The 24,985-nt window shown below is 44.7% G+C and overlaps 1 protein-coding gene across 1 annotated transcript in view; it reads right to left on the minus strand.

The window, feature by feature from the left end:
* LOC135914922 (oxysterol-binding protein-related protein 9-like) overlaps positions 1 to 17,225 on the minus strand; it is a 47,336-nt gene extending 30,111 nt beyond the window's left edge. Inside the window, exons 1-11 of the mRNA XM_065447865.1 lie at positions 16,869 to 17,225; positions 16,664 to 16,714; positions 16,517 to 16,595; positions 16,276 to 16,361; positions 15,968 to 16,072; positions 12,088 to 12,165; positions 11,517 to 11,567; positions 11,365 to 11,443; positions 8,455 to 8,547; positions 7,536 to 7,644; positions 397 to 503 (exon numbers count right to left, since the gene is read on the minus strand). Of these exons, the coding sequence (XP_065303937.1) occupies positions 397 to 503; positions 7,536 to 7,644; positions 8,455 to 8,547; positions 11,365 to 11,443; positions 11,517 to 11,567; positions 12,088 to 12,165; positions 15,968 to 16,072; positions 16,276 to 16,361; positions 16,517 to 16,595; positions 16,664 to 16,714; positions 16,869 to 17,051 (1,021 nt within the window). The 5' untranslated portion in view covers positions 17,052 to 17,225. The remainder of the gene's footprint in view (positions 1 to 396; positions 504 to 7,535; positions 7,645 to 8,454; positions 8,548 to 11,364; positions 11,444 to 11,516; positions 11,568 to 12,087; positions 12,166 to 15,967; positions 16,073 to 16,275; positions 16,362 to 16,516; positions 16,596 to 16,663; positions 16,715 to 16,868) is intronic.
* Positions 17,226 to 24,985: the final 7,760 nt, after the last annotated feature.

The raw sequence follows: 24,985 nt of genomic DNA on the forward strand, positions 1-24,985 counted from the left end.
TGCTGACAGCAAAACATGAAATTACACAGTATGGTGCATGTGAAGATGCTCTTAACGATGCCATACATGTACGAAGGCCTAGCAGCAATGCTGTCTACTACAGAATTCTTTTATCTTAGTGGACCAGTAGTGCCATCGGTGGACCACTCTGCTATCTGGTCACTAATGAGAACAAGAAAGAGATCAACAAATTATGTTCATGTTTAACTACATGATATCATAACAAGAAAGCATGTGGCATACAGGATGCTAAAGGCACTCTAGCCTCAAGACAAGGCATCCAAGAATGCATCATATCAGTGTCATAGACTGGTGAATATGGCAACTTCTAAGTTGTTTAACAATGTTTCCATTTCCTTCCAGTGTGATAGTACAGGTCCATAAAGTAAGTCTTACCATCGTAGACTGAGTAGACAGATGCCGCTGCTTGTGAGCTAGAGGCTAGGCTCATAACGTCTGTACTGGACTTGTCACTTGTGGGCTCAGTGGTGCGAGCCTCAGCACTGGAGAAAATAAGAAAACACAAATGCAGGATTGAAGAGCGTGCGATTAGGGAGGTCATTTACACTCTACATTGCCAACTTCGTGGAGTGCAGCGAATGCTATAGCCCAGACTACACATACACTTGCAGGTGCCCGTGCAATCACAGAACATGCGCAACAGCTCATTTCCGTCGAAGCATGTGCAAGCTCAGACATCTGCACAAGTCAGATATGGATGCCTGCCTTTGCTTGCACTTGTACTCCGTGCATGGAGCCACATCACCTATCGAGACTAATCAGAGCATGCGTTTGTCCGGGCATCTCGATAGCGAGAGGGCTCATTGGAGCACCCATCAACAGCCGTGGCATCTATGTTATGCAGCCACATGCAACGTCTCCCATATGGACAGCCAGTCTGAAGTACATGCCTGCTTGTGTGCTCCAGTCTGGCCGTGCTACTTGGTGAAGACCGGCTTTCTCCTGTGCTAGCTTGGCTCACGGAAAGTAGACAAATCTAGAATTTCCATTGATCAATGATTGATGATGGGTTTTAATGCTGCAAGGGCCAGTTCTGGCCAAAGAGTGCCAAGAACATGCTACAGCAAGTTAACAATGGCTGATGAACTCTGTGATGTACCATGGCTGTGAAGGGGCCTAAAATGAGTCAGAGTGTAAGTGTGTAAAATATATATGTGCTAGAAAGATGAGAATGACAAGTGAGGTATTCTATGACTATAAAATATACTTTGCAATGTGATCAAGAGATAAAAATATAGGAGTATGTAAATAGTACTAAAGCCTTTCCCGGGTCCTCTAGTGCAAAAACCAGGAGGCATATGCTCTAATACTATTATTGCGGCAGAAGCCTCTGATAAGAGGCCGCGCTATGGATCACTTGGGTGTATAACCTGCAGCATACTTGCATCCTTTAAAAAAGCTAATATTGATTTAACATCGAAGTGCGGGTTGTTGCTAAGAAACATTGCTGGATATATTAATGGACTTGTTGATGGTCAGGTAAACGGAAGTGTTTTTCCTTTAGAGCCTCTAATTCACCACATTCCAGCAACACATGCAGGATTGCCAGCGCCCCATCATTTACTACAGTTGGGTGGCTCATCACCAGTCAGCAAGTACGAGTGTGTACCATATGTGTGGCCAATTCTCAGTTGGTGTATGGTAACCTCGGTTCGTCTTATTTTTGATATGGGTGGCCAGTTCCGTAACTGTGGTTTAGTGTCGTGCAGCTTATTGGACGTTTCAGTGTCCCATAGGCGTTGCCAATAGCTCCTAAGCTTTTTCTGCAGGAGATGTTTCAAGTCTATGGCAGGGACAGCTACAGAGATGTTGGTGGCTTTAGTGACCATTGATGTGGCAGTTTCGTCTGCAAGCATGTTGCCCTCAATACTTCTATGGCCAGGTACCCAGCATATTGTGATTTGCTGGTTAGATATATGCATTGTGCACAGAAGCGAATAAAGATCGGGATCGGGATTTTTGTACACTTAGCAAGTCAGTACATATAACAGCTTTTTGTGTCTTTATTTTCCCGATTTGTTTAACAGCGGACAATATTGCATATGCCTCAGCCGTGAAGATACTCATTTCTGGATGTAAAATATTCGACTCGGAGAAGGATGGACTAACTGCTGCGTATGATACACCGGCATGTGACTTTGACGCGTCGATGTAGTATTCAGAGCAGGAGTATTTCGACTGAAGCTCCAAGAAATACATGCGTATTTCGACCTCTGGAGCTAGAATTTGCATTCTGAAGCACCATCAATAGCTCAAAATGCAATGATGTCTTCCAAAGTATCTAGCCAGGAATGCGCGCGCACTGGCGTGCATCCCTTGTAGATACTATCCAACATTCCTTGCGAGGTGCAGAATACGCATAGGCGCATAGCAGCAAGCAAGCGTGCATGTGGTCTGGTCTTATGGGCTGCGTCACCCAACCAGAGAAGATAACCAGAAGAAGGGTTTTTACACTGTCTGCCTTTGATAGCCTCCTGCACAAATGCATTTGAATGGAAGCTTTGCGGAAAGGTTGGTAGCATGCAACCGGTGAGCCTTCCGTCCCTTTGCGGAAAACTAAGCCGGCTTTCATTAATGACTGGCTGACACAATCTCTGGCATTTTCTGCACTGCACTGAATTGGTAAGACAGTGCTGTAATTGGTTACAGAACATTTTAGACAGTCCTCCACCTGCTATCTCCTAACTCAACAGCCTGTATATACTTTCATGCCGCATTTTCTTTTATAATCATAGTAGAACATGCACACTTATGAAAATATAGAGGTTGTGGATGTTGTTGCTGGGATTTATGGGGAGAAAATTAATTCCTAGAATTACACATCCCTAACCTACACTTCAGGTATGAGAGATACTATAGCGAAGTGCTCAAAATTAAGTTTCAACCCATCTCAAACAAAAATTCTATTTACAAACACTGAAATTTCCACGCAACGAGTACTTTCTACACACTGTTTCTGTTACAGTGGCAGAGGAATGAACCAGTGAGGCTTAGCTAAGGTTCTTGAGGGACAGCGAGATGGTTCGATGGTACAATGAGAAGGGGCTATAACTACATTTGCATGAAAGCTGTAAAAAATTGAAACAGGAGGAAAAATGCAGCTAGGCCAGCCTGAAGAAAGGAGGCAGGTTTGGAGATGCTCATAGTCAAGCTGACCAAAAAGGAATTGGTAAACAGCATAGGTGCCACATGATGGGAGGAAGAGTGCTAGGAAACCGCAGGAAATAGTGACTGCCTTCGAGAATGGGCCACAGCTTTAAATGCCGATTTAAGCCTACTGACAGCCACAGAATAACAAGTTGAAAAATACTTTCTGCAAAAACTATATCAAGTTAGTAGAAAAAATGCAGAGGGTGATTTGAAGGTAAACCTTAAAGGGCCCCTCTCCATGCCACATAGCGAATTTGGTTATACGCTGGAAGTTGTTACCTGTCCTCTAAGGAGTTTCCTACCGCAATAATTTTTTTCAAATTAATTCATCAATAGCAGAGGTAAAAATAGTTGAAGTGTTGCGAACCCATGATTTTAGAAGGCGGGTGTCGCTGCTAACACAGACACTCTGTCCACTTGCCCCGTCTAGCCTCTGCAAGCGACATTTCTTCCCTGTGTTCTCCTATACCAGAGCCGGAGGTTTGCGTGATATATATGTTACTGGCCCCACATTTTCTTTTTTTTTTCTGTCTCTCTCATGCTTTTGCTGGGTGGCGCACTTGCGGTGACAGAGGATGAAAGCGCATGATTGTGGCACTGGAACACGGTAGAAAAAAAGAAAAGTTTTTGTTATGTCCAAGGTAGCCGTAATACAAAGCGTTAATTTCAGAGGAACTTGTGCGCAGCGGGTCCGAAGTCATCCCAGATTGCTCTCTGCGTTTTGCAAGCTGCTGACGGGGACAGTGCCAGGAGACGAGGAGAGACTGCGTTGTTGGCAGCTAATGAGAGTGGAAAGAAGGGGTTCTCATAGACAGAGCAGCCTCGTAGACATAGCAGTTTCATAGGCATAGGAGATTCGTTCTCTGCACACATGACTGTACAACATGGGAACAAGCAGACGAAACGGAAGTACATCTCTCTTGCTACAGTACAAAGTAAAAGAAAAACACAGACATTTGGTTTATGTGTTTTACTATTTCTCTAAACTTTAACTGATCTATTGAAGCAACAGATTAAACAAATAACTGATGTTGCCTTGAATAATTCTTGAAGTCGCGTGTCACTGAGTATCATCACAGCACGGCCATGTACATAGGCACACTTGTGCGATTGACGTCGGCTTTCCAGCTGGGAGTGCAGCGCCCGCGAGGAGAAGGGGAAACAGCGTTCGGTTTGAAATTCCACAATGCTTAGGGATCTAATACTTAGCAGACACAATCGTTAGTGCACATTGTATGCAATGCACTTGCCAGCTCAAAATGGCCAGATCTTGTGAGGGGCCCTTTAAGTGCTGACCAAAACTGTGATAGCTGGCCTGACATCAACGACAGTAAACTAACAGCTTGCATGCAGTGGACCTAATATGATGGGGACAAATATAGTTGGTCTCTCCCAGCTACATCTTTTGCTGTCATAAATTCATGATGATGATAAATATGATGACAATAATTCCTTTGACAAGTGCTGTGAACGTTGAACAAAGGAATCCCCAATAACTATCACTGTAACACAAAACACAGCCCTCCCAAGGTAACCATGGTCACATCAATCCCTATAGGCTTACTGACGTAACTTATCTGTCAACCCCGTTCTTGTCCATTGATTTCTGGCACTTAGATTGATTACAATACAACGCTGAGATCACAGACAAGCTATGAGGGCAATTTCGTCACTCAATGAGCTGCATCAGTTATTGTGTACTGCTGACAGCTTATCTGAGAGCAATGCTGATGATAACAGTGGCCAGCACGTCCTTACACCAATCTCAGTGCAAACCACACAACACATACACACACAGTGCAGCATGTGACAACTGCACTTTCCTTTAGAAGAGCCAACCGTTAGGCTAGTTGGTGCGACCTTTGAAGGCAGAGAGAGAGAATAAACATTTATTTGGCAAAACAAGCAGGAAATTTTCCTCGATGAGTGGGGCCCTCAGTCTAGGGCTCCATTGCCATGCGCGACCTTGCGAGCCCGCTGGTTCAGCCGTTGCTGTTCCCGCGGGCTCGTGCTGGGCAGCACAGACTCCAAAGAGGAGGGGGTAGGGTTGGGTATGCGGGGGAACACCCGAAGGGCTAGGGTATTCCCATGTGGAGTGGTACACCGTGGGTTTGGTCCCTCAATAGGGACAATAGGAAGTATATGGCGGGATGAAAGATATGAAGCATGTGGAGACAAGGAAAGGAATTGGTCTGCAGTTGCCACCAGACAGCGGCATCAGTAGAAGAGCACTGAAGTAGCGATGGAGAGAACATCAACGCAAAGAACAGAGAGTTCTGTGTTCACAGAACACACATAGTGTTCCGTATTTTTTACGTCCGTGTTCTTTTCGTCGGCAATTCAGCACTCTTCTACCTTCAAATGTTGCACCATTCTTTTTCAATATTTTCATAATATCCTACAAAGAAAGACAAGATAGTGGGAAAGTAGGTCAAAATAAGGTGCACAATGTGTATGTGCTTTGATTTACTCCTTGCATTAAAAACAAGAATTTTCATAAACAAAAGAAAAAAAAACCTGAAGTACATTTTTTTGCAGGACAGCACAAACAGAATGCAGCAGCTGGCCCAATGTATTGCAACATGCTCAACATGCTATTGGATCATGGCAGTCTAGCTACAGTAATGTTATAACTGGGAATATGCATTAGCGTGAAGCCAATCAGTGAAGTACTGCTGTATGGCAGTTCTATCCCAACCCTGCATCAAAGCAGCCCTTAAATCCTACAGACATGCAGTGTCACCTAGGTCACCTGTAGTGAAGTGCAAACGAAAAACACAGAGGCAGATGCACCTAAGATGGATTTTACCCACGTATTGTTCCAAGGCAGATACTGTATCACACTACAATATCTGACTAAAGCAGAATGTGCTTGCAGGTACTCGTCGCAAAGTTCACAAGTGGTGCGTTGTCACCAACCAACACGAAAATTTGTTCTATTGCCATCTGGTGGTGACAATGGCAATGGCGCTGGTTCTGGTAGTAGGCCACTGCCAAAGCAGCAGATGTGGTTTCAGTTTCGTACCGACAGTAACGCACTAGCAATTTTTTGAACAATTTTCTTTGAAAAAAGGTAAGACATTAAAATGAGCTAAACACAGTAACCATTTATTGTGAGCTGCTGTTTTCGCTTAGGGCAAGCTGGAAATTGGTGCTTTCAGTGGGAGATAGTCTGTCTTTAATAGATTTGCCATCCTTCAGAACTGCCAAGACAGGCACTGTAGCCACTGAGGTGACATTTGAGGTCACCATTGGGGTCAGGTGCGTCCATGGTAATTAAAGTTTGAATCATCCAGTGAGGGACATATTCAGGATCGAAATAACAAAAGCCTTCGACGAAAGAAATGTATGGATGCAAGCTGGGACCTTCAGTCAGGATTACTTCAAACAAAAAATCAAATTAAAAGGAGTAAAATTAACGTAAGCCTTACTGTATGTGTAAATCCTTTACTCTGTGTGCTTCGTGATGATGAAAACATTGACAGATGATAGAAATATCAAACATATGCAGGCCAACCGCAGATGAATTGCCTCCAAAATGTGTAACACTGCAGCAGGATGATCATCACAAGTTGCATCGATTCCAAAGACCATGCAGCACCACGCTGTATATTCTTGTGCAGGGGCAGGGGCTACAGGCATAATGCCTGCAACAGTATATTAGTACCAAAATATTCGGGAAATATTTCATAAGTTATCAGTGCATGTATGCACCTCCACTCCCACATCCCTAAACATACTTCATCAGGTGCAGTTGTGCTGTAGTGATTACCAATACTGCCTTGCTATCTCCAAATGGTATCAGTGTACAGTATAGAGGCATATCATGCAACGTATATCAGGCTTATCTTCAGTGTGCTTGTGGCTTTTACAGTCTATAGTTAATCAGGGCAATGTTTGTGGACATAAAGCACTGGCGTTGTCACAAACTCGTATGTACCAGGACTGTGTGGCTAGCGCCGTCATGCTCTGGCACCTGTGATGTAGTACAACCAGATAGAACTACAGTGTATGCAGCAGTTTTTGGCCGCAAGACGTGTATGCATATGCGTTTGCATGGTACCACTACATAGCATCACTTCTCTCAGTTTCTTGCAGGCTTCTATAGAGCTTTTAAATTATATTTTTGTTTTATTTAGCCAGCAACAACATGCTGATTTTATTCAAATTGAAGAGGATATTTCTTAACTTCCCCCTTAAATTTCTACGGTGTCACAGGCATCAGTAGACGAGCACTTTGTGCTTCCCCAACATCAAACCCTGTGGCCTGAAAACTAAGGCACATGGCATGTGAATGTTTGGCTGAAATCTTAATGGAATGATAGTTTCGATTCCTGTGTTACAATGCATCATGCACAACTCACAGTGGCTGAGGCATAGGGTGGGGTACTGGTGGCATGAGTTCCGTCTCCTCCTGGGTGTCAAAGAAGAATTCCTCGTCCTCGTCGTCGCTCGAGTAAGACACAGGTGGCACTGCATTCAAAAGTAGGAAAGTCATCCGAGTAACCTGCACACTACCTTCTTGTTTAACTTTAGTTTATTTTTCTATTTCATTCGCAGCAGTCGAGCACCTTTTAATGCAAACTCCATTAAAAGGACGCAAAAGGGCAACATTAAGTCAGGTTAAAGCAATTAATCGAGGCTCCAAAATTACGTAATTTCTACTGAGAATAGAGTTTCTGTAAGCTCGGTAAATGTGGGATGGCATTTGCACCAGCATAGCAAAAACGCAAGAACAGCTCCTGCGACCTACAGTATTCAATCTTTAAGTAGTAAATTGTAGCCAGCAAGTGATAATAGCAAAGTTGACTACATTGAATGTTAACATAAGAACAAACGCAGTTAGGGAAATTTCACCGAATTTGCGCGCAGATAAACTCATCAATGCTAGCTCTCACAGTGCCATTTGTTAATGTCCTTAGATAAACTTCAAGGTAGCACGATTTCTTCTTTCCTGCTTCCCTCCTCCTCTAGTCCTACATGGAATGCTGCTAGCACCACCAAAGGTTCCAAACCTCTCAACATGTGTACAAGAACAAGTGGCTTTTTGTTTGTGTCCTGTTGAATTTATTATCAATACTCGTTTTTAATATGTATTCCATGCTGTAAAACTTCATTCATGCATATGATAGTGTATAACATGGTATGTGAAAAAACCTTGGAACCTTTTGGGGGCACTGGTGATTTTCGGTTAGTGTCTCTAATATTTTCTTCAGCGTCCCTTTAACGGCGAGGCATCCTGCCCATTACGAAATGGAAGAACAGACTGTCAGCAAGATTCACCTTTGGAGTCTGGGGGACCACTCTCGTGGTCTGTGGCACTCAGCGCCCGGGGGGCTTCATGGGCTTGGATGCCCGCTGTTGTGGCAGCCTCATCTGCATAGTTAACATTGCACAAAAATAGATAAGAGGAAAAAAAAATGGGTAAAGGCTACATGAAGCAGAGACTCTAGAACACAACTTGATTTGTGAAAAAGTTTGAAACTGAACGACGATAGCTGCCCTAATAAACATGTACAGACAACTGCAAAATTTTATGGGACACAGGATTTGCAAAGGAACAAAATTCCCACGAAGCCTGAGCAGATAGCCTGGAATATTAAAGGGCCCCTGAAACGGTTCGGACAAATTTTGTAGGTGTGTAGGGTACAGCTTAAGTAGAACATTCGCACCACAATTTAAGTGAAGCGTTACGTATTAATGGAGCTGCAAGCGATTAGAAGTTACCCTCCTCCCTAGCTATGCTGTTCCTCCTCAACTCGCTCGCCAAGCGAGCGGCGCTAAGCTCCGCCTTCACTGGTTCAGCGTCACGATGCGACGTCACATCGCTCACTTCCGGTTGTTTAGGAGCACGCCCCCTCCCGCGCGAGACCTCTCCGCTAGCCGCTTGGCCGTCGACCGAGAGCTATCGAAGCAGCGTGCGTTGCGAGCATTCTGTCGTAGCGCCGAACGTGTCCGGTACTCCGCTAAAAACAGGCAAGCTGGTCATTTCGGCAAATGACTGGAGGCATAAACTCAAGCTGATGAAGGAACTTTAGCGTAGACGTACGTGAGCAGCCTGATCGGTCTGCACGGTCCAGACACTTGCTGGCGCAGCGCTTAACCAGTCAAACAAAGCGCTAATATTGCTCTAACCAAGTGTAAAGCATTTTAAACATTTATAAATCAACGTGTTGATGATTACACTCCTGCGAAAAATACACACCAGCAGCAAAGAATACACTTCGTTGCTGCTACTGTGTATGGTTGAACTCTGTGCCACCAGGTGGCTGCACCGTGCAGACCGTTCACATTTGCCCTTCTGCTCATCTCGTGGCTCATCCCGGCACAGTCAAGCGGCCAGACCCTGTCCCCTTGCGCTTGCGTTTGCCCTAATACTGGACTCGCGGTTTGCAGGTCGCTAGGTTTGCAGTCCACAAGGCAACAAAGTCGAATCATAGTGCTCGCGAAAAGACTGAGACCGACTCTGACCGCGGAGCTCTCGTCAAAATGGAGTACGTTGTAACACAAGCAGACGACACTTGCTGTGTGCCGGAAGTGCTGAAGTGTACTAAAAAACTATTCTTGTGTATTCTCTTTAAGTTATTTTCTTTTTACAAAAACAAAGTAACTAACATTCCAACTATTACGAGCATCATTTGTTCACCATAAAGTTGGAAAAATTATCGACCACGCGCCCTGGTCAGCCAATCAGATAGCTCACCCATGTGACGTAATATGGGTTATTTGCATCATATGGGTAGGGGCGGCTTAAAATTCCGCCAAGCAGTGCGCTGCGATCGGCAGCGATGGGTATTTTTAAAACCTTATAATAAATTACACGCTTTACGCAGAGCACTTAGATGCATCAATTAATGATCAGAAGAACCTACTCTAACGACTCAGTACGTTTGTAGAAAATCGCCAAAATCGTTTCAGGGTCCCTTTAAGTTCCTGTGAACACAAGTGTTTGCAAATCGCAGTAATTCATCGCAATACAGGAGGCATGCCTTAACAGAGCAGCAATACAAATTTGTTGTGGAAATCGTGCCCCGCAAGCATTTGTGGCCGACCGTGCCTGCCGAACTAACAGGAAAACAATACTGATGTACTCTGCAGTCCTTCTTCGAACGTGTTTTGTATCACTGCCGACTTCCTGCCAAATGTTTCTCCCATGGGTCAAAAGGCGGCAATGCTGAAATGCTAATGAAGATGGCTAGGATGTCGGTGGATTGATATGTCAATGCATCATGCACAGTTGTTTTAAATGAATAAATGTGTTTATTGGTCACAGATGAACTGGCATCATCCAGTCATGCACATGTGCATGTATGCACACAACCCGCTCGCAGTGATACCTCACCTGTTCTTTAGCAGTGGTATTTCACCTAGCAGTGGTGTCTCAAAAGCTTTTCTATGTGGGAAAAGAATGTTTATACTGTGACTAGCAAAGGAAACAATCAACTCCCCTTTCACAGCACCTTCTATTACATCACCTCTGAAGCAGTGCGCTTAAAAGCTACTCTTTACTGTGCAGCCGTACTATGTAGCATTTTTTTACCTTTTCTATTCTTTTTGCCCTTCATCAGTGACTGGCATGATACCAAGCCTTCGTTATTACCAGTATCGGCCGCTTGTTGTGACGAGTGATACAATATGAGCACAATCGATGGAAATAGATCCTTACATAACATGGGCTCTGGTGCTTCCGCTTATGTGTGCTATCATTTGTGGAGGAACAATTGCAGGAGCCACCGCGTAGTGTGCAAGCTTATTTTACTTGAAAGGCTGATTCTTTCTTTTACTGTTGCGTACAAAAATCCTCAAACCTGTGCACGTGCAATAATTTAAAAGTTTTCCTGCTAGGTTTTCCCCGTTTTGTATATTTTGAAATGCAGGCAGTTGCATGAGACTCGCTAAATCACTAACATAAAAGCACTATGATAGCAACAGCTGATGCCAACCACATGCGAATATGCACTAGTTACTGTTTATAAAGTATAATAAAACCACAAGTCTGTCCTGCTTCCACCAATCTGTGGCTACACGTGCCATACACATGATTAACAGAAGAAAAGCTATTAGTAACGGTTAGACACATACAGTTTCTCTTGGCGGGAGCAAAGAGTTAAATGCAAGTCCAAGAGAAAGAGCAAAATAAGAGAAGTATTTTGCCCCATTTGCTGTAAGGCACAAAGAATCGCAAAACAGTACCTCGAGTTCTTAACGGGGCAGGCCGTTCTTCAGTTCCCCTGCGTTGAGGGTAGACCCCATTCACAGGTTGAGCAGTGTTCTGCCAAATATTTAAAAAGACACATTTACGTCACAAAAGGCTGATTCTGAAACAGGCTAGCTTCGTCACTCACCTTGGCAATCTGCAACAGCACAATAGTGTGCTTGACGGTTTCCAAAAGCGCCTGGAGAAAAGAAAAATGACTTGCACAATGGATGCAAAGAAAAACAATGCAGAAAAATCACGCAATTTTTAAATGTCAGAAATTCGACAATGTATACCTTTACATTTTTGGCTTGCTCAAGGTCTCAACATTAAATCTTTGGCAATTCTACGAAATCACGGCAGCGTTAATTTTAGAAAGGCGGTAGCTCCAGGGGTGCTTGGATTAGTGGCTTATTGTAGTAGAATTCCCAAGTAAATAGAGAGAGAGAGAGAGAGAGAGAGAGAGGAAAACTGAAGGAAGTAGACTTCTTAATTCAGCAAGCATTTCTAATGGATCGAATCGCGTGAATGCGCGAAAATAAATCTCGAATTAACACTCCTCACGACAACACCCCCACACTCATGCACTGCTGTTAACAGCAAGGGAATATATAAAAGAATGAGAAAAGCGACAAGAGCGCGTCTGCAAGTACAGTGCACGTGAAGTAAGGAGTTCCCGATCAGAAAACGGAATGCGTCTGTACTGCGTGTGCACTCACGTTGGCATTGCTCCCGATTCCGGACAGCTGCTGCTTCTCGCGCGGATCAGCGACCTTGTCGATGCTGTACTCCAAGTCCTGTCCACGAGACACAGACGAAAAGAGAGCCACAGTCACTGTTTCTGTGCGCACTTTCCGATGCACCGATCGCGAAGAGACCGCTGCAGCTGGCAACAGATCGGTGGCGGTCGTGCGGGGAAGCCGCCGTGCCACGAAACGTGGTCGGGGGCTCGCAGCCGCGGCGATCGGGCGATTGTGGCACGGCAGCGACCTTGATCGCCGATTCACGGGCGGCTGTAGCGCGTGGGAGAGCGCCGCGGCGTCACCAGAAGGAAAGTAAAACCGGGCAGCACACCGAGTGTCCAGCGAACACGATCGCCACCGTTAGCCGCGGACCGGCCCCCATCAGCAGCATCGGCACAAGATCCTCCTTCATTTCCGCGCAGGAACAATTGCGCCTTCCCATTGGTTCGCACAGTCACGTGGCGTAAACGCACGGCTCTATCTGTTAAAACGGAGCAGACGCACTAGCGTTTCCTTCCGTTTCTCTCTGGTCCTTGCCGCGCAGTCACAAGTGTTGCTACTACTACGACCCCGGCTCCCTTAGCGCTACGCGCAACGAAGGCATTTCCGACGCGGCGATCCATCGATCCATGGCCGCGGATGTTAGGTTAGAAATTTATAAACGTCCGTGCAGGCTCCCCCGTAAACACCGCGAGCACGCTCATAGCAATCCGCAACACATGAGCCATAAATTGACCATTTCCTGCGCGTAAACAATCTGGCACCGATTTTGCGGCAGCGCCACCTGAGAGCACGAACGCGAGTGTCGCAGCGCTAGCCTCGATCCGAAACCGAAACCAAGCGCAGCAACAGCTTTGGCCAAGAAAAACGAGTATCCGTGAGGAGAAAGCTGCATGATCGCTTAAAGTTTTGTAAAATAAAGCAGCAGCTATTTTCTTGAAATTGTAAATATTTCATATTATTGCAGTCTTTGGGCTGTTTAAAGCTCACTTTTGATAGGTAAGCACGCAAGAACGAAGAAACTCTGTTTACCGGAACAAACACCACACGGCAACATACATTACATAGCGCACACATCAGACATAAAATATGGAGCGACTGCACGAAATGGTGATAAATTACGCCCACGCTATTATCGTGTAGCAGAATTCACGGAATTCCCCGATGCAATAGGCGTTTTCTGTCACTGAATATGCAGAACCGTGCCAGATGTTTCCCAACTTTCCAGTGGCTTGCGAGAGCATACTTTAGCAATAAAGAACTACATGGCACATATTCTTTATGCGCTAAGCTTGATTGCGTTGGTGGTGACAAAAAACTAAATGCTCCTTTTATAAATCGTAAACCCACCAAGAAAATTGGGAGGTGTGAGCAATGAAAGTATGACAAGAAATAACCAAATTACTATCTTGAGTGTGCTAAACACATACCTACAGCAATCCACTACAAACTTGACAATTTCTGCATCAATAACATCCAGCCCAAATTTATGAATATGCAGCATGAGTAGCTTGATAATCAAGTCTTACCTTGCCATCCCTATATACAGTCTTATTAGGTAAAATGCCCTTAAAGCAAAGCTCTGCTATGTGAATGCTTGCAGTTGAGGTGCTGCTTCGCTAAGGCAGAGGCTCTGTTTCTAACATGCTGACATGGCTTCTAGCAGTTATCTTTCTATGGCACATCTTAACAGCACGTGTATTGCACTATGGCCACAACAAAGAAAGAAAATGAAACAATGAGATAGATAAGGCATCTCCTGACTGGCCAAGTGTGAGGGCGTCCTTTTATCAACACACCGCGCCCACTACACCCCAAACAGCTAGGAAACAACACACTTCCGGTACACCCTCAGGACAGCCAGTGCAAGCAACAAACACTTTGCAGGCTACCCTCTCTCTCATAGATTGCATGAAAGTAATTTTATGTAACCTGATATTTAACAATTATGTCATTACATTCGACGCTATACGAATACAAATAGTTATACGAATATGCTAGCGAATGCAAATATGAAAGCTGCCAAGCTAAAATTTTTTCACTCATTCTACTCCTCAAAATTAGACATTCATCCAGAAAACGTTATAGTCAGAGACACAACTAGGCCCTCCCATCAAACATACCCTCAGCGATAAGCCTGTATTTGCACGCACAAATGTGTACAAACACGTTTCCCTAGAATGGCTTATTGGAATTCCTTGCCACACAATTCATCCCTTCTCAGTTCTGTCGTTTAAGTTATTTTATGTGTGCTCATATGAAATTATTGTTTGTTGTGTATTCGAACATTGAATTGTTAACCTCATTGAATTTGTAGTGTGAAGCTTTCCTTGTTCTGATGTATTAATTTAATGTATCACTTTTACATGATACTGTTCTTATAGGTGTGTTCCTGCAATCCTGTGTGTGTTCCTCTCCTGCCACAGTTATGCAATAGATGTACACAATATTGACACAGCCATAGCAGTAAAAAATAAGTGCTGCCAGTTTATAAACGCCAAAGATAATCACATTACAAAGTATGCTATCTTGCACAAAATCTGTCAATTGCAGCTGCGAAAGAATAGCAGTACACCTCTCATTCCTTAACTCGAAAAGATTGCTAAACACTATAGGAGAATTATGTAAAAGAACAAGACAGTATAATGTACTGCAGACAGTGACACAAGTCAGTGAGTAAAATGAGTCAAGTGCGCTCCTGTGTATTAATATTGTAAAAGCTTGACTTTTTGAACAGAGAACACTGTGTACATGTGTGACATATGTTAACATGATATGACATGACACAGCAGAGTGCAGGCACAACAAGGGGAAAATAGAGAGCTGAGTGCCTGATGGCATACCAACGAATATGGGAACTATGTTGCGTCGTACACAATTCTGCTGAAGCAGGTTTAACACAAGGTGTCACCTATGCAAAATTCAAAGCTCATTAGGTATGATGTATCATGGAAGAAAAGGACAACAATGAGTGAGAACATTAGTAAATTTCATGTGCACCTCTGGCATACAATCTCTATATACACCAAGCAAAAATTAGTCATTGGCAAAAGACAGCTAAGAATAATGTGATCTTAGAAGCCATGATACACATTTATGAGGAAACTGCTGATTAAATGGAGATGGGTGCACTTCTGGGCCATATTTTGTAACAATCCATTCTATTTCCTTATCTTCTCTGCCTGGTACGATTGGCTTGGATGCTATCGTCATCGCTTGGGTCGGCAACTTGACATGACAGATGGTAAAGAAACAAGAATGAAAAAGTAAAATGGCTTGTCACCCATTGCCAAAACCTCAACCTTTTCTGGCATACTATACAGTTGGACACCAATTTCAGCCATCCATTCAAGAGAAAAATGGCACCATTAGAGATAATGGACAAGAGCTGCTCATTTTGCTTTAATCTTGACTTCTTTAACATAACTTGATGAAATAGTTGTTTCACAGGAGTCACAATGGGGACGTAATTTGGTAACTGCTGCTATGTATCAAAAGGCTTTTCAAACCGAAAACCTGCCGTTTGGCACTCTTGGGTCATATATGGCCCTTGCAACATTAAACACAATCCATCATCTTTATGAAAACTTGGTCACTTATATATACATCGAACTTTTTGTACTTGCTAACAGGCAGAAACTCACTGTCACGCTACCTGAACATGTTAACATCTGTCAAGAAAAGTGCGCGATTCCAAGTGTTCTCGCTAATGGCCACACAATTTGCAAGATCCAACTATGGCCTTACATATTGTGGAAAGTGAAACCATTGCGCCGCATCAATGCAAAGCCAGTGCTATCTATCTATTTCAGCTATGGGGAAAATAATCATACCATAAAACGAGTTCACTGCCTACCCTGATTTGCTCGATGAGAAGCTGCAGGTAAGAGTCTGCTTCGGTGAGCTTGGTGTCAAAGTTGTGCTGTGTCGGGGCCACAATGCCTGTCTGATCCCACAGACGCTGAAAAGACAAGTGTGTTGTTTGAGCAACGCTTTGCCATCTGAAAGCCGAAAACGCATGTTCTGACTGGGGTTGGAATGGATACAAAAAGTGTCCGTATTTGACATTTTTAAAGCAACGCTCAGGAACGTGTTATGCAAAATATCGAAGCACGGGTAGAGAAGAACACAGTTGGCTATCTAGCTCCATGGGCATGAACTTACTGTGTTCGGTTGTCGCTGTAACGTATGCCTCAGGATCGTATCCTCCAGCGCACGCACCCATCGCTCTCGCTCCTCAGCGTCGCGCGCTGCGTCACGTCCGAAACAATACAAGCGACGGTCTTCACTAAAGACGGGCGCACGACATCGGCACTCTCAAAGCGACAGCTCTGGTTACTCGTGAGCGGAAAGGCGTTGACACGTGCGCCGCATTCTTTGAGCGAAGTCTGCCAGGCTCGCTCACCTTGGAAGTGAAAGATCTTGCGGTCCACGCGAATCGTGAAGGTGCTGTCGTCTTCATCGTCGATTCCTATTACTGCCCCCTGCGTCACCCGCGCACGTATCAGTGTAAAGGCGAAAAATAGGGCACCGCTCAAGCAATGACGTTTACCTGGAGCCGCACGCAGCCACGCCGGGCTCCCCTGGCCATGTTTTCTTTAGACTGAAATGTCCAAGCAAAGCGGCGAAAGAAGCATTGCAAATTATAAGACACCGGCTCTGAGCGTTGCGACAGCTCAGCGAGAGCATGCAACTACGCCCAAATTGTAGGGCCGCGGAATGCACGGCCCCGAAGACGGGGGAAAAGCAGTACGTACGGTGTAGTAGGACAACAGTCCCGCATTATCGTCTAGCACAAACCAGCGGTACTGCCAGCCTTTCATGACGTTTGTCCATTTGCTCAGAGGTCCTTCGACACTTGATGCAGCCATGTTCACCTGCCGACCATGGCACCCATGGTTGCGAGGCGGATCGTCCGATATGCCGCACAGGAGCACCATCACGCCCACATTAGCTCACAAAAAGGGATCAACGCCTTCGTTCGTGGGAAAGCAACGATTGTCGGCTGTTGCAAAATATGTATGACAGAGCAGGCATCGTGCGCCTATACATTCACCGTTATCTCGGGTTTGATGGGTGACTAATACATGAACACAGGCAACACCCACTTTACGTCAGTTTCGGTTTATATTTCAGCCAAGCCGCAATGTTGATTTGCGCTGCTTTGTTACTGTGAGCCCTCTTTCAGTTTCAGCGTGAGTTTTCTATGCGCGCTTTAAGCAGGAATGGTCTGTTTATACAAATACACATACAAAAAAAAGGGGGGGGGGCGTCGCTAGGGCACGTGTTTAACTGTGGAGCTGCTTCCAGCAGGAGATCTATTTTTAAAGCGAAACTCTCTAGTTTCTAGCGAATCAATGTCCGTAGACCAAACCAAAGACCATGGACCGATCGCGAAGATAACGAAATACTGGGCCGACCCACAGCGGAGCTGAAGCAGGTTTATTTAAAAGCGATAATACAATTCTGTGAATTGCATCTAATAGCACAACTACAGCGGACAAAATTGATATGTTACACATGAATATACAAAAAAAAGATTAGTAATATATGGAAATACAGCTTTTCCAGAACCCTTCTAAACAAGGTAACAAACTTACGTGAAATGTAAAATGACATATCGAATTTGTCCGCACTGAATGATCTGATGGATGCCTTTTACAGAACCGCGATATCTGTTTTTGATGCAGAGCTACGAATTTGCAAACATCGTGCTTCTATTTTTTTTTTCAAACTGTCAAATATTTGAAAATTTTTTAAAGAGAATTCAAACCCTAAATCGAACTTCCGCTTCCAACAGTCACTAGAATTTAACTTTCTCTCTCAATTGCAACAAATGGTCCAGGAGTTATCTCAGAAAAACGTGTTTGCCTTTTACATGTATTTGAATAGGCCGCGTTCTGAGTTGGGGCGAAAGCTTCCTCTTAAGAGGACCGATTTTAATGAAGTGTGTTGCATTAGAGTGACAAAGTTAAATTATAGCGACTGTTGAAAGCGGAATTTCGATTTAGGGCTTGAATTTTGCTGCAAGAATTTTTAAAAATGTGAAAGTTTGAAAAAAATAGAAGCACGCAGTTTACAAATTCATAACTCTGCATCAAGAACAGATATCGTGGTTCTGCGAACAGCATCCATTAGATCATTGAAAGTGCACAAATTCGATATGTCACTTTACATCTTACGGGAATTTGTTACGTTGTTTACAAGGGTTCTGTAAAAGTTGTATTTCCGCATTTAAAAAAAAAATTGACATTCATGTGTAGCATATCAATTTTGTCTGCTTTATATGTTCTATTAGATGCAATTCACGTAATTTCATTATGATTTTTCGTTGCTGAGTTACAGAGTTGTAAACTTGATAACTTCTTTCTTTGAAAATTTTTGATTTTTGCTAATTTTTAATAGATACTTTACGACATAAATCAAAAATTAGAAGCTAAAAGTCACTAGGTTTTCAGTTTTTCTTTTAAATGCAACAAACCTCATCAAATTTGGTGTAGTGGTTGTCGAGAAAAATGAATTCTTCTTTTACATGTATTTAGATCGGAGCACCAGAGCTAAAGCTTTAGCTCGGGCCCAACTCTGACGCGGCCTATTCAAATACATGTAAAACACAAAAACGTTTGTCTGAGATAACACCTGGACCGATTTTAATGAAATTTGTTGCATTTGAGAGATAAAGTTAAATTCTAGTGCGTAATTTTGATTTAGGGCCTGAATTTTGTTTAAAATATTTCCAAAAATTTGCGAGTTTGAAAAAAAAATAGAAGCACGAAGTTTACAAATAAATAGCGCTACATCAATAACAGATACCGTGGTTCTGTAAATGGCATCCATTATATCATTCAAAGCGGACAAATTTGATATGTCAATTTATATATTAAGTGAATTTGTTATGTTGTGTACAAAGGTTCTGCAAAAGCTGTATTTACACATTACTCAATTTTTTGAGATTCATGTGAAACATATCAATTTTCTTCGCTTTTGATGTACTATTAGATGCAATTCACAGAATTGTGATATTGTTTTCGATTGCTGGGTTACAGAGTTCTAAACTTGATAGTTTCGTTTTTTTTTAATTTTAGATTTTTGCCAGTTTTTAATAAAAATTAGGGACCGAAATCGAAAATTTGAAACCAACAGTCACTAGATTTTAAGTTTTTTTTATTCAACAAACTTCGCCAAATTTGGTACAGTGGTTGCCGAGAGAAATGAATTCTCCTTTTACATGTATTTATAGATAGGAGCACCCCAGCTAAAGCTTCCTCTGAAGAGGAAGCTTCTCAAGAGGAAATTCGAAAATTTTCAGAAATGGGAACTATCAAGTTTACAACTCTGTAACTCAACAACCAAAAATGATATCACAATTCTGTGAATTGCATCTAATAGCACATCTAAGGCGGACAAATTGATATGTTATACATGAATCTAGAAAAATGTACTACTACGAAAATAGAGTTTTTGCAGAACCCTTGTACATAACGTAACAAATTCACACAAGATATAAAATTACATTTTGAATTTGTCTGCTTTCAATGATCTAATGGCTGCCGTTTACAGAACCACGATATCTGTTTGCAGAGCCATTAATTTGTAAACTTCGTACTTGTATATTTTTTAAAACTTGCGAATTCTTGAAAATCTTCCTAATGAAATTCAGGCTCTAAGTTGAAACTACGCTTCCAACAGTCACTAGAATTTAACTTTATCTCTCAAATGCAACATATTTCATTAAGATCGGTCCAGGGGTTATCCAAGAAAAAACGTTTTTCTGTTTTACATGTATTTGAATAGGCCGCTTCGGAGTTGGGCCCGAGCTACCGGAAGCGTGGGGGTGCCCTACGGCTCAGGGCGTCAGCACGGCCTAGGCCAATCGCGCGCGCTGGTAACCGAACAAACATGGCAAACACGACCTCCGGTCACGCCCCCTGGACAACTTGAAGAGCGCCAGATTCGGCGTAAAGGAACCACTGTGTTAGTGGTTATTGGATATACGCGTATGCCTTTGCTGTTACCATTTTGTTCATGACTTTTTTTCGACCCCATCCAATTTCATCGCTATTCAACATAACAGGTCAGAGCACACTAGTTCAGACCAACTTGCTTTCCTTTCGAATAAATTACCGTTACACTCGCAGTAATACAGTTCGGAACAAATGCCATTCAGCTACCGCTTAACCTTCAAAACAACCATTCGATTGTTTATTCTGTGTTTTTTCTTTAAAGCAAAGCAATTATTCTGCCAGCGTGCCGCAGAGGAATGTCTCCCGCGACGATGCAGGAGGAATGCACGGGATGTTGTTAGGGTTGGTGTCTGGCACCACGTGCAGAAAGAACTTTCATCCGACCATCTTCGTCAAAATGAGGCGTGACTTCTCCTGTGATGGTTGGCGTCGCGCACTACGTGCAGAAAGTACTTTCTCTCACCCGAACTTCTTCCACCAGGCCTCGTCGAAATGAAGCGTGACTTCCTAATTCGCCATGACCATTTCGAGTATCTGCCTGTCTGGCGGAAGCCCCGCAGTGTACAGGCCTCTTTTGTGTGTGTGTGTGTGTGTGTATGTGTGTGTGTGCGTGCGAGTTTAGAGAGACCGTTTCCTCGAAAAAACTACATGAGAACTTCCACGAACCCGCAACGCGCAGAAGAGACCGACAGGCATCTACAATTCCAGGAGGCGTGACGACCTCCTCCTTGCAGCAGTCTCGGTATAACCAGAGGAGGAGGGGCCCTCTTTCTGTGCCGGTCACGTGACGTCGACGGAAGCAAGATCCCTCCCGCGATTGTAGAGAGCCTATTTATGGGGCTCCGAAATGTACTTTTGATGACTTCATGCACTTCTCATTTTCTTTCATCAACCTTTGAATAAACCGTGCAAGTTTCGCACTAGAAATCGTCTCGTCCTCGCTTGGTCGCCATGGTCTACCGGATGCCTGCAGCCCGCCGACAACGCCACGCTACCCAATAAGTAACGTCGGTCGAGCTTCGATAGGCAGGCGCCGCTACAACTCGGCAGCAGTACGATACGCTACCCTGGAGTACGCAACAATGTACAAAATACGAGGAGCGGAAGCAAAGCGGTTAGCCAATCAGAGAACTGAGGGATAACATTTAATGTCGCAGGAGAGCACGTTACAAGAGTGCTCAAAGCATGTATAAGGTAACAAAACTGTGTTATCGTGCGTTAGAACACTAAATTATCACAGAAGACTATCATTCCGTGATTTGAGAATGGTTTGCTGTAAAATGTCATAAATAAGCAGAAGTTAACAGACTGGTAAACGAATATATAAAGTTAAAAGAAGCGAAGAAATCTCTGCTGAGACGTAAAAACATAGTAAGGAATGAACATGTATCGAAGGTAAACAAATTTTAACAGACTGTTAGAGGAATAGCTGAAATTAATAGAAGAGAGTTCTAGAATGAGATGTAAAAACAGAGCCTGGAATGACCATGCAACACAGGACCATAATGCACGCTCACAAAAGTTCCAGACAGCCCAAGCAGGGAATGTGCCATCTGAACGAGATTTACCACTGATATTCGTAATGCACACATTCAATCGCTCAACGCTAGATGCCAAAGTTCATAATCCCCGCAGTTGACCTGGTAACGCTGGTGAGTTTCCGACAAATACTTCGTATTTGTTTGATCGCTTAGAATGTCAACGCAAATTTCACAAAGCGCTTCACATGTTACAAAATTTTGTTATCTCACATTGCACAAGCAACAAATTTATAGGGCAACTCCGGCGATTTTTTTTTACAATATCAAGGTAAAAAAATGACATTTTTAGGTTCCGGAGATCCCCCTGACACACATCTATTCGTAAAATTGTTCCCGAAATTCCGAAGTTACCCATACTAAATGAGAAAAAAAGAGCAAAAGCGAAACAGAAACCTCACCGTGCAACCTAGCGAACATTTTCGTGTGACGTCATGAGCGGTATACCTGCGGGGAAGGCGCGCAATGCATGCCGGTCCCGTCAGCGCGGTGACCACGGGTAGCCCTAACCACTGATTTGATACGTGCTGCCTACTGATTAGGCGTGTGACCAGTGGCGTAGCAACAGGGGGGGCCGGGGCCCCCGGGTGCAAGGGGCCAGTGGGGGGGGGGGGGGTGTCATACACGTTTGAAGACACTCTTTCCGCCGGCTACACCCGGGGGGGGGGGGGGGTGACAGAAGACCTATGGGCCCCGGGTGCCAGACGACCTAGCTACGCCACTGCGTGTGACGCCTCCTAAATGAAACGTTTCGCACACTCCCTACAATATGCTATGGAACGTTGTTTTCCGCATTAGTATGTCCATTTATAGATGCGCTATATGCAGGGAAGAACGTCGCTGAGTGTCCAAAGCACTCACCGTTGCATTTGTTTACGTCGACATGCTACAGCAACCACTCGTCGTGCGCTTGATAAATATGCAAGCAGCGCGTCAATGACACCAAATACTGTCAGAAGATACCAAAACACGCAAATTTTGTGCACGTAAGGTCTGACGAATCACTCTCAGGTCCCGCTGGTATGATCGAGTGAACCGACACCTTGGAAAACAGCGCGCGGGAAACAGTAGTACGCGTTTTTATGCTGCCTACAACCAAAGAACGGAAGACACTTTGTCGAGACTAAAGTGTGAAGCGGCGGAAGCCTGACACCTTCGCCGATTTGTTGTCGGAAACACCACGGAGGCACACAACTCGTACATGTTATGTGAACGTTTGTTTGTTTATTAAATGCCTGCAACGTCGTTTACGCCTATGTCTATCGTTTCGATGTCTTCCGAGTCCATCATTTCAAAGCTGTCATCTGGGAGGATGTCGGCTTCAGTGGCGTAGCAACAGGGGGGGCCGGGGGGCCGTGGGCCCCGGGTGCAAGGGGCCAGTGAGAGGGGGGGGGGGGGTTGTCATATACGCCTGAAGACACCCCTCTTTCCGCCGGCTACACCCGGGGACGGGGGTGCCAGAAGACCTATGGGCCCCGGGTGCTAGAGGACCTAGCTACGCCACTGGTGGGCTTGCAACTCATGGCTGGTGAACTCCTTGTACTTTAGTGGGTCCACATCCAGGACAGTTTAACTGCTTTATGGTCACTGAAGTGCACAGATATGTAATCAAGGTTGGTCACACTACTGCGGGTGCTGAAGACGAGGTCTAGACAACTCCCGTGGTTGGTAGCGGCTTTGCTGGGCGGGGTATCCAACTTGAGCATTGGTGGCGGTCACCGCGCTTCCGAGTTTCTTGGTACCTGGGTATGCAGCGAGCCGCTTCAAACGCATTGCCTCTCTTGCGTGGGCCCGTCGTGACCCTGGACTCTGTACGTGGTGTCGGACGCGCCTCGCCACCCTGATGCATGCGACGTATTGGCCTCGAGCTCCACCACATGAAAAGCTGGCGCCACCGTCGGCGTGACGTGCTAGGAGGGATCACGTGGACATAGCGGCCGCGTCGGCTGCTTCGGGCGCGCCGAAGCGAGCTGAAAACGAGTTTAAATTCCCTCGTACGCTGCGGTCCTCATTTAGTGGCGCAATTTTCCCGCTTCGAGTGTCTCCTTTACAATGCTTGAAAGCACTACAATAGGTAGTGGCCGCCTTTGAAGGCGCGCAACACGGTAGGCTACTGCTCGGTGCCGCAGGGCCGGACGCACGTAACGGAGGCCGGTGTCAGCCTTATTCACGCGTAGCCGCAGGACAAGGAGCTGCGTGAAGCTTGGCTCGCGAAATATAAAACCGGCAAACAGTCATCGGCTACAACTCGGGTATGCAGCAAGCACAGACGCGAGGAAGATTTCTGCTACGGCGCCCGGTCTGTGATGTTCTGAAAACGCGCACTGAGACGCTCGCCCGAGTCCGCTGCCCGATTAATGTCGTGACGGTTTGGTCTATGAACTTGTCGATGCTATAGATACTGGCAAGTTCAGTGGAGTGGAAAGGCAGCGGAAGAAGCACATTTAAATAAAGCATGGCATATGGTCATGTTTGTGTCATGAATTAATGCACTGGATTACAAAAAAGGAGCAGCAGGAAATTGCACGCTGAGAACACCGATAAACATACAGTGCGACGCAACTCGAGAAATAGCATTGAAAGTTCAAAGAATTTAGAACAAAAAAAAAAAAGATTGAATCGTCGCGACGGCACATCACAGTCACCGTAGGCGTCGAAGTCTCTACAATGAAATTATTTTTTAACAGCTGTAATAGCGCCCACTCAACAATGGTTGCTTGCATACTGTCAAATGCTCCTATTCTGCGGCCTAAAGCTCATGGCACGGTGCGAAAACGCGCGCGCGGAGAAAGCGAAACAGTGCGCGGGCAAGCATGCAGATGCGCAGTCGGTCGCTGCGAATCTGCGCGATAGCTGCATTGAGGCTTCGTTCTATTACACTTCATTTAGTTATACAAACACTATAAGAACATATTTCATGCATGGTTTGCTCTGAGCGTTTACCTATCTTTCACGCAAGAAGCCGGTTCGGGAGACTCCATCGCGGCGACCGCGCGCAGTGGCTTTCACTGTACGTATTCGGTAAAGAGATAGCGTACGTCTGTAAACAATTGTGTGCTTTCAGTTTGCCCAATATTATTATTTAGACAGCAAGAAACTTCTCTCGTTTCGAAAGTACTTACAGAAATGTCCGGGAGAGCTCACGCGTAGTGTTTTCAGTGAGCGCTGACAGCAAAACCTATGAGGAGCGCGCCACGTGATCCCTCATACTACGCCAGCGAGGCGCTTCCGATAGATGGCGACTCCGTAACTCCTCGCCGCCATATTTCTGGAGCGCCGCTTGCGTTCAGCGGCTGTCGCACGTCGCGTGTTGGGAGACACTGGTTTGGCTAGACGGAGCATCCTCCCCACACGATACCGCAAAGTAAACTG

This window comes from Dermacentor albipictus, chromosome 1 (genome assembly GCF_038994185.2).
Source record: "Dermacentor albipictus isolate Rhodes 1998 colony chromosome 1, USDA_Dalb.pri_finalv2, whole genome shotgun sequence".
In the NCBI taxonomy this organism is placed as follows: Eukaryota; Metazoa; Arthropoda; class Arachnida; order Ixodida; family Ixodidae; genus Dermacentor; species Dermacentor albipictus.